Consider the following 17330-nt stretch of genomic DNA (forward strand, 5'->3'; position numbering starts at 1 on the left):
GTTGAGGAGGAAGGACCCCAAGCCACCTTCTGGGTGAGGGAATTGTTCCGTATCTTGATTGCGGTGGGGGTTCTACAGGGCAATAAACTTGTAAGACTTATTGAAATACACACTTAAAATGGGTACAGTGTATTGTTTGTAAATTATACCTCAATGAACTTGACTTTACAAAAACAACTTAGCGTGATGCCTGACCATCTGGCTTTCTTCTTGGGATCTTGGGCAGCCCCCTTGGGAGGGTCATCAAGGGCAAAGGAAGAGGCAAGAGTGCCCACGTGAGCTTCATTCGGAAGCTATTTGCTGCCCAGCCCCAGACCCATGAGACAGCATGTATGACCAGATCTTCAGCTTCTCCCGCCCACACATACTTATTCCCACTGTGTCAGTCAAAACTCTTTCAGTTGTAGATAACAGAACCCAATTTGAACAAGATTGGACAAAAGCGGGGGCGGGGGGGTATTTACTCATGTCCTTGCAAAGAGCAGGGAAGCTCTGCAGCAGACATGACTAGATCAAGGGCTCAAGTGTGGTCACCAGGCTAAGGCTGGTCACCCTCTCCTGACCCTGTTTCTTCGTGTCACCTCCACTCTGGGACTGTGGGCAGGAAGGTCTCCCAGAACAGGGAGCTTTTCTGTTTCAGCGAAGACTCAGCAGCAGCTGTCCTTTGCCCAATTCTCCACGGCCAGGGATGGAACGTGCTGCCTGGTCCGGCCTGGGTCCTGTTTCCACTCCCCTTGAGGAGCAGGGACCAGGGGTGGGGGAGATTTCCCAGGTGCCATTTCCAGAAGTTGGAGGGAGAGGTGGGGGCCAGGCAGAGACAGCTGGCTTGAGCCGGAGCTACTAGTACTTTTCCTGGGCATGTCATAGACACATCAAGAACCCGAACCTCACAGGCAATAGATGGGAAGTGGAAATCAGACTCAATATTTTAGAACCCCAAAAAAATATATATATATTTTAGAACCCCATGGAAGCAGCGGGATTCTGACTCCAGGTGTCCCAAGAGGAAGAATAAAAAGAGTTCCTGGGGCCTAGGCCTCTTATTCCTGCGGCTCCCACAGGTGAGAAGATGCTGCCGGATACTTTCTGCTCCTGGTACAGAATCCACCTGCCACCTGCTCTTCTCGCCCCTGAGATCCCACTGACCTAAACACCTTATCCCTGTTTCTAGACGGACACCAATTATTTTGAAAACAGCCTTTCCCTGGCACCCCACGAGCTCGCTCACTCAGTTCTGGTCTTAGGGAAATATTGTGCTTCCACCTTTTTGGCAGGACCATGATCAGAAATCTCTTGAGAGCAATGAATTTCTCAGACTTTGGCTTCTAGAGTATCTGTTCTGTTCCCCACCACCTTCAAGAACTTGAGGACACACTGAATTGTTCTTCAATTTAATCAACATTTGTGAAGCATCCGCTTAATTGGGAAAAGTTAAAGGGATGGTCCCTGCCCCTGTCTCTTTTTGCTAACCTTTATATGTACTTCATGTTCACTATCTTGTGTTATCGCATTGGCTAGGGTGCACATATAATGCGAATGGCAGCACTGACCCTCAGCATCCTTGTCCTACTTCTGCGACTGTTTCAACATTCAGTGCAATGTTTGTTCTATGTCGTTATCAGGTTAAAGAAATTCCCTTGTATTTCTCATTGCTAAGAAACATTGTGATTTTTTTTTTTGTCGTGTTAATCCTCACCCAAGGATATTTTTCATTGATTTTTTAGAGCGAGTGAAAGGAAGGGGGAGAGACAGAGAGAGAGAGAAACATCGATGTGAGAGAAACATATCTACTGGTTGCCTCCCACACACCCCAACCAGGGCCAGGGGTTGAGCCCTTGACCGAATCAAACCCTTAGCCCTTCAGTCCGCGGGCCGACACTATCTACTGAGCCAAACCGGCGAGGGCAGAAATTGCGATTTTTTAAAAATCATAAGTTGTTGTTGAAATTTATCAAATGCTCTTTCAAGGTCATATTTTACTGAGATCTGTAATCCAAAAACTATACTACATTGAGCTATAGAAGAGGGGATGCCGGAGTCTAGGAGGAGGGGGCCAGGAGGACCAGGGACGGCGAGGGAATTAAGGAACATTTAAGTAGGTTCTTAAACAACCGACCAGTATCAATGAGGGGGTGGCATTGTGCATTGGGGGACAAACCAAGCAAGGACATGGAGGCATGAACCTGCCCTCAGAGAACAGGGGTGAGTCTGAGGCGGTTCTTTCATGTGAGACCCCCTCTCCTGGCTTGCAAATACCTGCCCCCTGTGGGTCCAGGACACGCCTCAGCCCTGCAGGGATGATAACTTGGGCATTTGACAGTGAAGTCCGCACTTACGGCAAAAATCAAGAGAACCACTGAGGTTACCCTCGAAAATTGTTTAAATTGTCCATAAAAACACACGTGGGTTTTATGTTTAAAACCCCGTGAGCATTCCAGAGCGCTCCCCCTTGCCCACAGGCTGATCCAGCCCGGCTTCGTATTGAGCTTTACCCGGCGACACTCACTAACAGATGTTAGCGGCTGGAAGACCACCGAGCTGTGTCTCAAGTCCGTCACTGTGTCATGCCTGCAGCAGGGACTGGATGCCTTCTCCCAGGATGGCCCACAAGTCCTCTGTCTCCTCTCAGTCGGGCGGAGGCTGGCTCAGACACCCCTGGGACACCCCCTCCCAAATCTGCAGGCATGGGGACCCGGGGTCTTCCCCCCTGGCTTCTCCGGGGCCCTCCAGCCCAGCTCATCCAGGCAGGACCTTACTCTCCATCTTTGTATATGGCCGACACCACCTTGGGAAAGGTGTCCTGTCCACCAGGACCCCACTGACCTTGGCTTCTGGCCTAGACCAGTGGTCGGCAAACTCATTAGTCAACAGAGCCAATTATCAACAGTACAACGATTGAAATGTCTTTTGAGAGCCAAATTTTTTAAACTTAAACTATATAGGTAGGTACATTGTTATTAACTTAATTAGGGTGCTCCTAAGGCTTAGGAAGAGCCACACTCAAGGGGCCAAAGAGCCGCATGTGGCTCTCGAGCCACAGTTTGCCGACCACGGGCCTAGACCATGACCCTTCTTGCTTTATTGCCACTGAATTCTCAGTTCCTCTCCTCCTCATGGGCCACCATCCAGCCACACAGGCCCCTTCTTTTTCCTCAAACGCCCCAAGCTCGTTCCCACCTCAGGGCCTTTGCACTGCCTGTTCCCTTTTCCTGAAATGCTTTTCTTTCTCGCTGTCCAGGTCTCAGCTCACATGGTGCCTCCTCAGAGAGGCCTCTCAGGTCCCCTCCTGAAGCATCACCTCCATTCAGGCGCCCCCTATCACATAACCTGTCCGTTTGGTTCTGAGCATTTAGCCATTTATTACTTGCTTCAGCATTTATTTTCCTAGTTACTGCCTATCGCTCTGCACCCGTGGAAGACGGTCTTCACTGTCTTGGTTACCTTATAGCTAGCTACCCACTGCCTGGCACTTAAATATTTGTTGACTGACTATACGACAGAATCCTTGTTTCTGACCAGCCCTGTGGCTGCTTGATGCAGCTTTGGAATGTTTGCCTCGCTCCCCCACATATGACTAACTGCGGACACTGCCTGCCTTACTTACCTGGGGGCCCCAACACTCCTGGGGTACCATCCTTGAACAGCTCCTAGACTGGCCCCTGCCACTGCCCCAGTGGGCAGCTGAGTTCCAGAGACCCTCTGCCCACCTGCATACCTGTCCTGCCCCCAGGGCCCAGGGTGGGAGCCAATGGCAGCCTGGGGGGCAGAGGCAGCTGCCGACTCCCCAGCTGAACCACGCGCCTGCGAGGCCCATCACCACCTCCCGCCCACCTCTCTGCCCCGTGCAGGCCTCCGGGGGAGCATCCCTTGCGGCGGCACCTCCCGCCACATTCATCCCCATTAGCTGCTGTCCACAGTGGGCGAACGGGAGATCAATTACCAGTGCTGGCCACTGAACCGTGCTAATGAGGATGTACGCTTGCCTGGCTGGTGGCAGGAATGGGTGGGAGGGCAGGGGAGGCAGAGGGGCGAAGAGGTGTGATGGGGGCTACCTCTCTAAAGGCTTGAGGGGCAGGCCCCCTTCGAGGACCCTGGAAGATGCCCCCTAGGGAGCAGAGACCCCCACCAGGAACACAGGTTTAACTCAAGCTGTGCTTGGAAGCAGAGGAAGCAACCTGATGGGCTCAGGGACTCAGGGAGCAGGGGTAACACTGGAGAAGAGGAGCATCTCCGGGCCTAGACGCCCACCCACCGCCTCCCACCCCTCTGAGCCTTTGCTCTCCCCGCTGCCAAGAATGCCCTCCCTGGTCTACCCCACACCCCACGGGTCTGATGTCTTCACTCTGCTCTCATCCAAACAGGAAAACCGCCCAGCGCCATGGCGCCCGGCCCCAGTGCACCCCGCTCTGCGTGGTTCTGATTACACCGAGTGGTACTGATCTGCATGGAAAGATGCCAACCTCTCTCATAGGAGCAACGCAAAGGAAAACAGGGGGAGAGGCATCTCCTTCTGTCAGACCGGCAGGTGCACCTCAGCAAGTGGACTTGACCTCTTCAAAGGGCAATTTGGTAATAGCTATGGACATTTACAATGCACGCGCCCTTTAGCCCGGCATCCACTCCAAGCATTTATCCTCCGAAGATAAAAGTACAAGGGTGTTCACTGCTGCAAACATCCTGCACATCCAGGGGCCGCGAGCATCCATCGGGCCCCGCCACACAGGCCGCATCCCAGGCCCCTCGCCTGCCCCGTGAGATAAACAGAGCGCCCATCTCCCGGCTGTTTGGGGGAGTAGGCCAGTTTGTACAAATAATGTGCTTAGAGGAGCCCCCCGCACATAGTAAGTGTAAGTTCTTGCTGTTATTGCCGGTTTGCTTTAGTTGAAAAGAATTGGGTGCATCTCTACATACTGATATGCAATTATCTCCCAGAAATGCTGGCCGGTGAGAAATGCAGACAGAGGAGCGAGCAGAGGCCGTGCGGAGTGCGGAGCGCGGCCTGGGCTCTGGCTCGCTGTTCTCGAGGAGCTGCTTGCAACGCACAGGCATCTCTGGGAGGGGCGGCAGGACGGCACCGCCTGGGGAGACAGGGATGAGAGGGCGGTTTGTACACACTTTCCATGCAGTTTGCAGTTTGTAACCACCTGCCTGCACCACCTGTTCACACAAACCCATCACTTGTAAAGCCTGATGACTCGCCTGCCAGCGTCTCCCACCGGACCCTGAACCCCCTGAGGACAGGAACCCCGTCGGAGCCGCTGCTAAACTCCCAGTGCCCAGCCCGGCCTGGCACACAGATGTACGGGCCAGTGTTGGCTGACAGGGGAGCCGGATGGGATCCCATGTGGCCCCCTGCCAGGACCCCTCTCTCCAGTCACAGTTCCCAGGAGACTCCCACAGATGGGGCGGGGCATGTGGGCAGCCTGGAGAAGGTCTGGCCGGGGCAGGAGGCAGGCCTAGAGAGCTATTTCCCAGACGTGAACATCCCCAAGCAGGACCCAGGTGCTCAGGTGCGTCCAGGCCTCCAGGCGTCTAAGGAGCCTTCGATCAAGAGCTAGACCCTCGGGCCACAGCGGACGCCCCTCTCTATGCAGGTGCTCACGTCCCATCTGCCTATGGGACTGCACAGAGGACCAGGAGGCATCACCGTGGCAACGGCCTTGGCAGTGTCGAGGGGCTAATTGGGTGGATTTTACGCCGCTGGTGGGCTGAGTTCCAGGCCTCTGGTGGGCATGGGCATCAAACTGATGCCAGGGCTGAGGAGCAAAGTGAGGCCCCCGGACCCAGGAAGGGACCTGCTGGGGCCCCCTCTGCCATTAGCCCCAGCTGGAGGCCAGCCTCCCCTGTAGCCCTCCTCCTTCTGCGCAGCAAAGCAACGGCTGCTCCACCGGAACCCCAGGAGAGAGGGCTGGGCTTTGCCTCTAACCAGAGCCTGGGGTGGAAAGAGCCCCAAAGCAGGAACGACGTGACTGTCCACCACCCACAGGGGAGGCGAGAAGCAGAGAAACACCCACAGTCACCTAGTGAGCAGCTTCAGCAAGACATGACGAGGGGGCAGAAACGCAACTCTCAGTGACATGGGGAGTCGCCTGCCACTCAGAACACACACAAAACGACACTGAGGCCCTAACCAGTTTGGCTCAGTGGATAGAGCATCAGCCTGCAGACTGAAGGGTCCCAGGTTCGATTCTGGTCAAGGGCATGTACCTTGGTTGCAGGCACATCCCCAGTAGGAGGTGTGCAGGAGGCACTTATGGATGTTTCTCTCTCATCGATGTTCCTCTGTAAAAAAAAAAAGAAAAAAATCAATAAAATATATTAAAAATAAATAAATAAACAAACAAACAAAACGACACTGAGCATCCATCTTCTGTGGATACATGATATGCATACAAAAATGGGAAAGGTCCAAAAGCTATGATGACACCCGGGAGGCAGAGGAGGGGAACAGAACGGGGTGGTAAGGGGACCTGAGTTTCTTCCATTTTTAATATGGGCTGGGTTCCCAGTTACCCATGCTACCAAAATAATTCAAAAGGCCCCACTAATACCGAGACCTGCCCCGCCCCCACATTGCCGGCCCATACCCGCTCTGCTATCTCCATGGCACTCACACTCTCTCCCGGGTGAGTGACTCATTACAGGATTCACTGGTGTTGGGGGCAGGGGCGGCAATGGGGGGATAAGGACACATATGTAATACCTTAATCAATAAAGTAAAAAAAATCTTGTAAGTGATAAAGTTCACCAGCTAAAAGCATTTGCAGGTCTTTGCCATTAGAAGAAGCTTACTAAACTCTAAAAAAAAAAAGATTCACTGGTGTTGTCTCCCTTCCTAGGTTGGGGGCCGGCAACCCCAGACCGAGAGGTGAATCCAGCCCACTACCTGTTTTTATATAGCTCAAGGGCTAAGGATGGTTTTGTGTTTGGTTTTGTTTTTTGTTTTTATTTTTGTTTTCTGTTGTTGTGGTTAATCCACCCCCAAGGATATTTTTTCCATTGATTTTTTAGAGAGAGTGGAAGGGAGGGAGTGGGGGAGAAACATCAACGTCAGAGAGACACATCCGTTGGTTGCCTCTCGCACGATCCCCGACCAGGGCCAGGGATTAAAACTGTGACCCTTAGGTGCCCTGGCCAATGCTCTAACCATTGAGCCACTGGTCAGGGCGGTTTTGTGTTTTTAACCATTGAAAATCAAGAGGTGTAATATTTTGTGACACATGAAAATTATATGGCATTCTAATTTTAGTGTCCAGAGAATTTTATTGTAACATTGCCACGCCCATTTGTCTTGAGAGTGGCTTTCTGCTGTAAAGGCAGAGCTGAGTGGCCCAAAAGCCTAAAATATTTACTCTTTGTCCTTTGCAGACAAAGGCTGCTGACCCCAGTCCGGACTGTGAGCACCATGCGGTGGGTCTTCTTTTATTCTCTTATGGATCCCAAGTGCCGACAGCAGTGTCTGGCACATAGTAGGTGCTCAGTACGTCTGGCTGAAGGAGTGAATGGAAGTGTAGGTGGTGGAGCATGTTGCTTCAGCCTCCTAGGGAAAATGAGCCCCACTCTGTCTGGCAGACACCACCACCTACGAGGGCCCGAAGGTGGGCTCATGTCTTCCTGAGCCCTGGGAGAGGCGGGGAAAGTGGGGGCAGTGTTGTTTGTCCCTGGAGTGGACAATGCAGAGGGTGGCAAGGCCTGGATTTGGCAATAGGATGGACCACCAGGTCACTGAAAAGGTGGTATGGCCTTAGTCACAGAGGCTCCCCTCACTGAACTCGGCACTCGCAGCCCCTGCCTGCCCTGGGATCCCGCAGCTGCGTGGGCTGAGCTTTTGTGCCCTCTGGTGGTCACCGGGAGTGGCTCCCCTAAGGCATGCGCTGCCTTAGCCTCGCTGGCTTTCCTCTGGGAGGGGGCCTTGGCCCGACCTCCCTAGGCCATCAGCAGATCCAAGGCTCGTCAGCCCGAGCTCTCTCTGTTCCTTCTGGTTCCCCTCTGGCCCTCCCTCTGAGGCAGCCAGGGTCACAGATGCCTTCCCGCCCAGCTGGAAGCCCCTCCTCTGGTCAGGCTAGGCAGACCCGGGCTCCTGGGGCACCCCCAGGCTGCCAGACGATGGCCACCTGTCACCTCCGGTGTGCACCCCGCCCTGACGGAGGGTGGGAAGGTCACCTTGGTCCGCATGGCAGGATGGGCAGGGGGCAGCCTCACACGCTCCCTTGTTTTCTACACATCTGGGAAGGTCCCGCCTGAGTTAGCACTCCTCGGTGCGAGGGAAAGACCTGCTCTAAGTTCTACCGTGGGGGCAGGAATTTGTCTCTAACCAGCGTGATACGCCACCTAGCAGTGATCACGTGCTCGTCACCACGTACACGTTGCACCACTAGCAGCTGCTCGTCTGCCTCTGCCAAGAGACTGTGAGCCGGGAAGGCAAGGGCCAGTGCGACCTTCTCCGTCGGCTGGAGCCCACCTGAGTGGGTGGGTGGTTGAATGGATGAGTGGGTGGGTGTCCTGTGGCAGGACTGATCTTTGGAGAACTCTGGGTCCCCAGCCAGGGTCATGCTCACTCCTACCAGTCTTTGCCCATTTCACCAGTCCCATTTCCAAATATAGCCTGTTTCCACCATCTCCCTGCCTGTGCCCTCTGTCCCTCACCCACTCCCACCTCTCCAGCACCCCAGCTTCCTCGTGCTGAGCCCACTCCGGCTTCAGGGCCTCCTGGGCAGCTGACACTGAAACCTGGAACACTGTTCTTCTGGTGCTTCCCAGAGATGGCACCCTCTCCTCCAGCCACCCCTTCAAAGGGGCCCCTTCTCCAGACACCCCAGCTGTCACTGCCTAGCCCAGTGATGGCGAACCTATGACACGTGTGTCAGAGGTGACACGCGAACTCATTTTTTTGGTTGATTTTTCTTTGTGAAATGGCATTTAAATATATAAAATAAATATCAAAAATATAAATCTTTGTTTTACTATGGTTGCAAATATCAAAAAATTTCTATATGTGACACGGCACCAGAGTTAAGTTAGGGTTTTTCAAAATGCTGACACGCCGAGCTCAAAAGGTTCGCCATCACTGGTCTAGCCCATCCCTCTTACTTTTCATGCATATATTATTTTTTAAATATATTTTTATTGATTTCAGAGAGGAAGGAAAAGGGAGAGATAGAAACATCAATGATGAGAGGGAATCACTGGTCGGCTGCCTCCTGCACGCCCCCTACTAGGGATCGAGCCCGCAATCTGGGCACGTGCCCCTGACAGAGTTGAACCTGGGACCCTTTAGTCTGCAGGCTGACGCTCTATCCACTGAGCCAAGCCAGCGAGGGCCATGCATTGTTATTAACACAAATGCTCCCTTGCCCAGGACCCTGGTCTTCTTCCCCTACATCCCCAGCACTTAGTGGAGGTTCGATCATGCTTGGGGAATGACACCTACTGCGCGTTACTGGTGGGCACTGAGTGTGCAGGCTTCCTCCTGCGATGTCAGACAGGCAGGACGAGACGGGGCAAAACTCCAGTGACAAGGGTCGGCGCCGAGTGCCTCCTCCAGCTGTGCTGGCAGCTCCCTCCCCTCTCTGCGCTGGCTTCATCAGGAAGAGCATCTCCACCTCACACAGGGGTGGTGAGGTTTGGGAGGGGATTGAAAGTGAAAGCGTTTGAAATGAAAGACACAAGACAAACGCACAAGACTGTGAGTGAATTTATTGTAGCGTCCACCAACCGCCTGCAACCGGCGCCTGTCAGGGACCCAGGACACGATGCCGGGTGCACGCCCACCCCTGCTCACTTGGCAGCGACTCCCAGCACCCCTGAATGGCAGGGCACAGGGGCCAAAGCTGGCCCCACACCTGCAGTTTAGCTCACAGGTTAATTTTTTTTCATTAGTTGCCAAGAACTTAAAACCCAAAATATTTTTCATAAAAATCTGGACTTCTGGCTTCTCCAGATTACTAACACTAGACCTGCTTTCTCACTTTATAGCAATTAGCTGCAACTTCATGACAGCCTCCAACTTGAGACGGGGATCTGCTTTGCCATAGGCCCCACCACACCCTATTGTCTCTCAGGCCAGTTGCCATCATCACCTTGATTGTACAAATACAGATGTGGGCAGAAGTAGGTTTAAAGTTGTTCTTATGGAAAATAATACAATTAATAAATAATACAAAAATAAACTTTCGCACGCACAACTGTAAACCTGCTTTTGCCCACCCCTGTATGTATTTCCCTTGTCACAAAGCGATGTTTCTCTGTGTCCCGTCTTCAGTAACAATGGGAAAGTCAGAGCAGCACAGCAAAGGCCTCGCCACTCAAAGGCCTCACTTCATTCGCCTATAGTATGACCTACCCGGCCCTCGGGACAGCTGCGTGTGAGATCTGGGAACCAGCCACAAAGAGCAGGCAGCCAGGGAGGGGTATGGCAGTCACTCCACACCCACCCCTTCATGGGGCTGATAAGAGGCGGAGCTGAGAACAGCCAGACTTCCCCAGTTCGCTCCTTTTGAAGTTTCCCAGTTCCCTGAACCCCCGGAGCACTAGTAAGCGGGGAGGACTCACCAGGCACTTGGCTGTACTTGGTGAGGTTGCCAGAGAAAAGCCAGATGCAGAGAATGCTGTACTGGGGCGCCCTCTGGTGGCCATAAGGCAGCTCTACAGGCCACCAGGAAGATTTTGAACTTCATTCCAGATTGTGTGCCCAGGAGTCCCCCAACTAGGCTCCCCACCCCCAGCTCTGGGCTTCCGGCGACTTCCTTCCCAAAACCTTCCTGACCTCCATCCACCCCTCAACATCCTTCCTGGGCCCACTGGCAACCATTTCAGTCCCCGGCCGGGTCAGCCCCCCTTCCCTGGCCTCTTCAAGGCAGAGTCCAGCCTCCGTTCTTCACATCCCTGCGCTTCCCTCCAGGCTTGGCCACAGCAGTGCTGGCAGGGGTGCCCCTACAGAGGAGGGAAGGCAACTCCCAGCCTACAGGGTCCGCAGGGCAGAGCCGATCAAGCAGAATGGGCCAGGCAGGGCCTCAGAGAATGGGGAGTGTTGCCCCAAGAGACATTGCCACTAGAGAGTTGCTGCAGCCAGATGGCCTTCTTCCTGAGAAGCCGGGGGTCAGTGAAATACACTTTTATGTGAACGATACCAAGTTTTAAAGTTCAGCTCAAGTGTATGCATGACCCACGTCGGAGAAAACAGGGCAGGGTGGGTCCGGGCCAGGGCTCTGCAGCTGACAGAACCAGATGGTGGGCGTAAGCCAGTGGTTTTCAAGGTTTTGTTTATTTAAGTAGTTTGCAGCCATCATCATGTTTGATCCTGAGAGGCAAGCAAGGGAGAGAAAATTCTTGGACTCACTTTAGAGTCTGAGACCTTGAGGCTCAAGTGGGATCCCGGAAGGGTCAAGGTCACAGCCAATAGAGAAGAGAGCTCTGGAGCTGCGTGGGGCCGTATCCCAGGCAACAGCAGGCCCCAGCGCCCGCCCCGCACCACCATGCAGAGAGGAGTGTCCCAGCCTGCGCCCTTCCTCGTCCCCCGGGGAGCCTGCCACGCAACAACACAGAGGCAGCGGCTCCCTGTGCACACCCACACTGACACACACACCCTCCATGCACACAAGTCCAGAACGGGCAGAGTCATGCGGCTTCTCTGTGGGCACACAGCACGCCCACACACGAGCCCCACGTGGGGCTCAGGTCCAAGCAGAAATGCCCCCTGCAGCTGTGCCCATCACGGCGCAGTGGCAGGTCCCTGGGTAGGCCAGGCGGGTGGCGTGGCCAACGTGGCAGCCTCACCAGTTGGCCTTCACTGCCTTGATGTCACTCACGAGGTTCTGGGCCAGGCAGATGCCAAAGATCTGTTCAGAGGGAGAGTGGGTGAGGGACAGGCCGTCGGCAGGGTGGGGGGCCCGGGGTAAAGGAGTGGGGCAGGATGAGAAGCCTCCATAGTACCTGCAGGAGGGCGATGCCCACGAAGACGCCGGCCACGATGATCAGGTTGTCCTGCAGCCACTTCTCAAACTGGCCCACACAGCCTTTCGTGTGGATGGAGCCCTGCTGCTCCAGCTCCTGGGGGCACACAGGTGTGGGCTCAGTCCGCGCCCCCACGCTTCATCTCATCCCACCCCACCCCCACCCCGCCCAGGGCCTCAGGCCTCCGTGCCTGCCCCCTGGAGCTCTGCCACAGGCCTTGGCGTGGCTGGCTCCTTCTCATCATCGGGGTCTCAGCACAGACACCCACTCTTCTGAGAGGCATGTTCTGACTGCCCAGCCCCACTCCCATCACCTTATTTTATTTTCTTCCAAGCTCTTAGCTGAAATTGTCACATTACTATTCACATTTCTGCATCAGTGAGCTTCCTGTCTCTCCCTCCCCTGCAGTGGGAGCTCCGTGAGAGCCGGACTCCATCTGTCTCAGGAGCATGCGTCCCGTGTCCAGGGCAAAACTCGGCACCAGTGGGCGCTCAGAGTTGGAATGAGCAAATGCGCCTGTGCCCGTGCCCACAGGTCTACTGCTCCCATGTTTGGCAGCACCAAGGCCTGGATGGTTCTTAGGACTCAGTGCCCCTCCCCTCAGATCCCTGAGGCCCTTCAGAGGAGCTTATGGGTGCCCCTTCCCATCCCCGTGCCCCAGCCCGGTCCCAGCCCGTCTCACCAGTTTGAGCCGGATATCGTAGCCACACTGGGTGTTGAGAACATCTTCCTGAGGAGAAAGAGGCCAATGAGCCACCTGTGAGGGGGCCCCCAGGCCCATGGCACCCAGCACTGCAACGGTTCTTGCTTCCAGGGGAAGCAGATGGACATGGATTCGGCCGCATCCAGAGGCTCGCTGAGGCCCGTGTGCCTCTGCCCGACGCCAGGACGCACAGCTGCACCTGCCAGGTTGGGCTCTCTCCTGCTTAGGAACCCTGCCTGCTCGTGTTTGACAAGAATGGGAAGAATCCTGGCCCTCAGTGTCCCAGGTGAACTGTGACTACAGAGATGTCCCTGTGAGAAGTTTCTGCTCTGAAGATAGCCTTAAAGGGATCAGAACCCCCATCCCTGCCACCCCAGTATGGTGGCCCAGGGGTATGGTGGCTGGCTGCAGCCTAGGGGGCCCTGACACACCCATGACTGAGGGAGTGACCCAGCCCCCGCTCCCCAGACAACCTGGGCTGCATTCAACTGGAAGCACAGGGTGCCTGGAGCTCGATGGGGCAGGCCGTGCCCAAGGGCCTGCAACTGCCATCTCACTATGATCAGAGACAGGTTTTGCTGAAGAGGCACAGCCCCCACTCCAGCAGGGCTCGGTGCTGGCCACGGACACAGAGTCCCCAGCCTGGAAGGGGTGGCTCATATAAAATGACCTCCTCCCTACAGCCACAGCCCCCAGGGTGGGGCCGAGCTAGCCCTGTGTGGGTTTTTCCCAGGCTGGGCCTGCACTCAGCAATGCCCGCCGCCCTGCCCCTCATCAGGGCCCACTCACCGCAGGGTCCCTAACGCAGCAGGAGAAGGGCACCCCGCAGCGCTCCCGGCTCGGGTTCAAGTCAGTGCAGTTGAAATAGATATTGAGGTTCCAGTCGTTGGGCCCTCGGGCTCCGCAGCAAGACCACTAGAGGGGGAGCGGAGGGGGAAAGACCCAGGTAAGCCAGATCCACCCTGTTTGGGAGCAGACCAAGGCTGTAGAGAGACAGGGCGAGGCTGGGAAGGAGTGTAGAGGCACCTCCCCACGCCCTCCCAGCAGACAGGCCAGGGCCCAGGGTCATCAGAGCAGCTCCAGGCTCCTGCTCACGTTGGTGGGAGCAGGAAATAGTGGGAGCCTGTCCCCCTAACCCAAGAGAGGCTGAAAAAGGAAGGGAGCACGGCCGAATGGCTCCATTGGTTGAGCGTCGTCCTTTGCATCAAAAGGTTGCTGGTTCATTTCCTGTTTAGGGCACATACCTGCGTTTCGGTTCAATCTCCAGTCGGGACACATATGGAAAGCAACCAATAGATCAACCAATAGATGGATGTTTCTCTCTCTCTCTCTCTCTCTCTCTCCCTGTCCTCAGGTGAGTAAGGATTTAGAAAAAAAAAAAAAAACAGGAAGGGATGGGGCAAGGATGTTGGCCCAAGAACTGAGACTTCCTGCAGGACACCCCGAGAATGGGTGCTGGGCCAAGCCCTGTGGGGAGAGGCTCCACTAAATACATCTATGCCAGTCTCCCCATACTCGCCCAGAGATCTTCCTCTCTACAAGGGCAGGAGGGCAACCCTGCCACTCCTAACCCTCCTGTTGCACTTCATAAATGCTGTTGCCAGCACCAGAGCCCCTTCTCCCCTGCCCAGAACATCGTGGGCTGCCTCCCTAGGTGAGTCAATGGCAAGTGTGGGCACAGCCTGGCCTCCGCCTGCCCCCTCTCCTTCTGCTCCTGCTGGGGAACACTCGCCTCTCCTCACATCCCTGGCCCCTCTCTTCCTCCAATGTCACCCCCCAGAGGCCTTCCCCTCCACCCTTCCCCATTTCAACCCTTACCACAATTTATAATTTTACACACACACACACACACACACACACACACACACACACACATTTGTTTGTTTGCTTTGCTTTGCTTATTCATCCTCCATCTCTCCACCCAGATTGCCATCCCCACGAGGACAGGTCCCCACTTTTTTCACCCCAGAATCCCCAGCACCAGCCCAGGGCCTGGCACATGATAATTCCATGCTGAATGAACAAACAAACCACACCCTAACCGCCTGGCTACCTGTCTGCCTAGCCCTGGGTTGAGAGCACCTCAAGGCAGACACCAGCTCCGGTTCATCTCTGCATCCCAGAGCAGACTATGTGGACAGCACCGAACGAGGATGACTGTGTAAGTGGGTGTGGCTGGGTATCACTGTGAGCGGGCGAGAACTTGTAGGTGTGAGGTGTCTAGGATTTCGTGAACTGTTCACTCACTACGTCTTCACAGGGGTAGGTGTACAAGCTTGAGGGCAGGGCTTCTGTATAGAGTCTCAAACTCTAATATGGTCAGAGGCCAAATAAGTAATACAAATGAGAGAAGAGGACCGACAGGCATAATAAAATACAGAGTGTCAGGGACAGTGGCAAATAGAGAGCCCCTGTATCAGCCAAGGGGAGCAACAATGAGCCCCAGCCGATACTGCGGGCCCAGGGTTTCCTAGAAGGGGAATCTATATTTTTATCCCTACTGTAAGCGTGGTGTAAGCCTAGCCTAGGAGCTGCCAGTTTGGAGCCTCTGGCCTCTATTCTCCAACCCTGTTTCCCTGCAGGACCAGGCACAGGGGGACGCACAGGGCGCGGGGGTGGTCCCAGCACACAGGGAACTTGCTCCCACTCATCTGCCCAGCAGGTGCCTCCTGCAGGTGGCGGGCCCGAGCTGGACGCTGGACTCACATATTCCTGAGCAAAGTCAATGAGGTTCTGGAGGTCAATGTCGTCCCGATAGGCCTTGACGTTGTTGTTGATGAAGAGGTTGAGCTGGTCTCGTATCCAGTCCTTGAAGACGAAGACCAGGATCCCTGTCGCGAGCTCCAGGAAGAAGATGAGGCCAAGGAACACTGAGAACTGGGGGTGGGCACATACAGATGGTGGGGGTCGGAGACGCAGGGCCTGGTGGGTGCCACGGGATCCAACACAGCCCAGAGTCCCCACCTTCCATCCTGTTCGTGTTGCTTTATGATGTGAAGACAGTGCTGGCCTTACTGACCCATCCATTCCGCTTCCCCGGTAATCACCTGTTTTGTTTTGTTTTGTTTTTGAGGAACCACCCTTCCCACAAACCTTCAGTTTCTGTGGCTGGGCTGCAGCCATCACTTTTCCCCATTCCCAGCTAGAGGACTGCGCATGTGCCAACAGCTCACCAATCAGAGGGCTACCTCCCCGGGATTGGTCCACACAGCCAATCAGAATCACGGAGATGCAATTAAAGGACTTGACAGAATAGTTGAGAAGAGCCTCCGCCTCCAGTAGGAGTCGGAGTTCCACCGATGGCAGCGCGGGCAGCGTGAGGCCGGGACCCACAAATCCTGGGCATCCTTCAACCCCATGGGGAATGGAGCTAACCGAGGAGAACAGAGCCAAGAAACAGAGGCCAGGCCAAGCGACACTGTGGTGGTCCCTGGACCCCAACGTGCCAGCAGCCAGCACACCCCTGGGCTGCTCTTAGTGAACCAATAAATACCCTTTTATGCTCGGGCCACTCGTTTTCAGTCATTTTCAACAGAAAGGATCCTATATATGGATAGATAATACGAATCTATTATTATAACGTAATAAAACTACCCATTATTAAGCACAAAAATATATGTAAGAAGTGGGTGGGAGAAAGTTGGGGTCCCCAGTGGGTCTGGGGGGGGCGCACTCACAAACTTGAGCAGGAAGGTGTTCTCCCGGAGGGCCCCGATGCAGCCAGCGAAACCCAGCACCGACATGATGCCTCCAACCACTACAAACAGCCACACGGGGTCAAGGCCTCCCAGATCTGTCAGCGCCGAGATGTTGGAGAGAACGCCCTGTGTCGGGGGAGCAGAGACAAGTTGGGGTGCTGATCCTCCCATCATTTTGACCTGCAGCAGCCCCACGCCCTACCCCACCTCCTCACCTTCTCACCCCAGGCCCAGAGGCCGATGGCCAGGAACAGGGCTCCCAGCACCTGCAAGAGCAGAAGCCAAGAGCTGAGAGCTGGGCACCAGCATCCTGCTCCCCGCAACAGAGCCTCTTCCCCCAGCACTCAGGGTCTCCAAGGGGTGAGAAAGGAAGAGGGCAAAGGGCTGTAAATGGGATCCAGGATCCTTTACATCTTCCCAAGAACACATCTTAGTGTTTCTTCCCCCCCAGCACACAGCCTGGAAGATTAAACACGCCTAGCCTTAGAAAGGACAGCAGGGCCCCTTCCTGGAACTCAGAACTGGAACAGGGGGGCGATCAGCAGCAGTGTCCTGAGCCTCTGCTCCTGCCCCAGCCCATGCTGGGCTTCAGGGCTCTTGGCCTCTGCCCCTCCCAACTCTAGCCCTCTGGCTGCCGTGCAACTCTGTGACCACCAGCCCACCACCATCGCACCATTTCAACCTCTGTCAGCCAGAGGCCATTTCCTGCCAGGCTCTATTCTCAGAGCTCAAAACCAAAGCCCCTGCACGACCAGGAATCCTGATGCAGAGCAGGACCCAGCTGAGGGGCCCCAGCCCGGGCCAGCGGCTGTATCCTGGAAAACAGGTGGCCACAGCTCTGCCTGGGCCTTCTAAACGCCACCAGCCGTCCTGCCTCAATTCCTTGCTGGGAAGAGACCTGGATGTCAGGGCCGCTGCCTGACCCTGAGCAGATCCCTGACCATCCATCACCTCCAGCCCAAGCCCAGAGTCATGAG

At 55.1% G+C, this 17330-nt stretch overlaps 2 protein-coding genes across 2 annotated transcripts in view; one reads left to right on the forward strand and one right to left on the reverse strand.

Annotated features, from left to right (window-relative positions):
* Positions 1-11244: 11244 nt before the first annotated feature.
* Positions 11245-17330, reverse strand: part of TSPAN17 (tetraspanin 17) — a 9275-nt gene continuing 3189 nt past the window's right edge. The window contains exons 3-9 of the mRNA XM_014539168.1: positions 16569-16619; positions 16333-16479; positions 15362-15532; positions 13445-13570; positions 12635-12682; positions 11932-12048; positions 11245-11837 (exon numbers count right to left, since the gene is read on the reverse strand). Of these exons, the coding sequence (XP_014394654.1) occupies positions 11772-11837; positions 11932-12048; positions 12635-12682; positions 13445-13570; positions 15362-15532; positions 16333-16479; positions 16569-16619 (726 nt within the window). The 3' untranslated portion in view covers positions 11245-11771. The remainder of the gene's footprint in view (positions 11838-11931; positions 12049-12634; positions 12683-13444; positions 13571-15361; positions 15533-16332; positions 16480-16568; positions 16620-17330) is intronic.
* Positions 13494-17330, forward strand: part of SNCB (synuclein, beta) — a 39791-nt gene continuing 35954 nt past the window's right edge. Inside the window, exon 1 of the mRNA XM_005865508.2 lies at positions 13494-13498. The gene's annotated coding sequence lies outside the window, so the exon portion shown is untranslated. The remainder of the gene's footprint in view (positions 13499-17330) is intronic.

This window comes from Myotis brandtii, unplaced genomic scaffold, assembly GCF_000412655.1.
Source record: "Myotis brandtii unplaced genomic scaffold, ASM41265v1 scaffold208, whole genome shotgun sequence".
NCBI classification, from domain to species: Eukaryota; Metazoa; Chordata; class Mammalia; order Chiroptera; family Vespertilionidae; genus Myotis; species Myotis brandtii.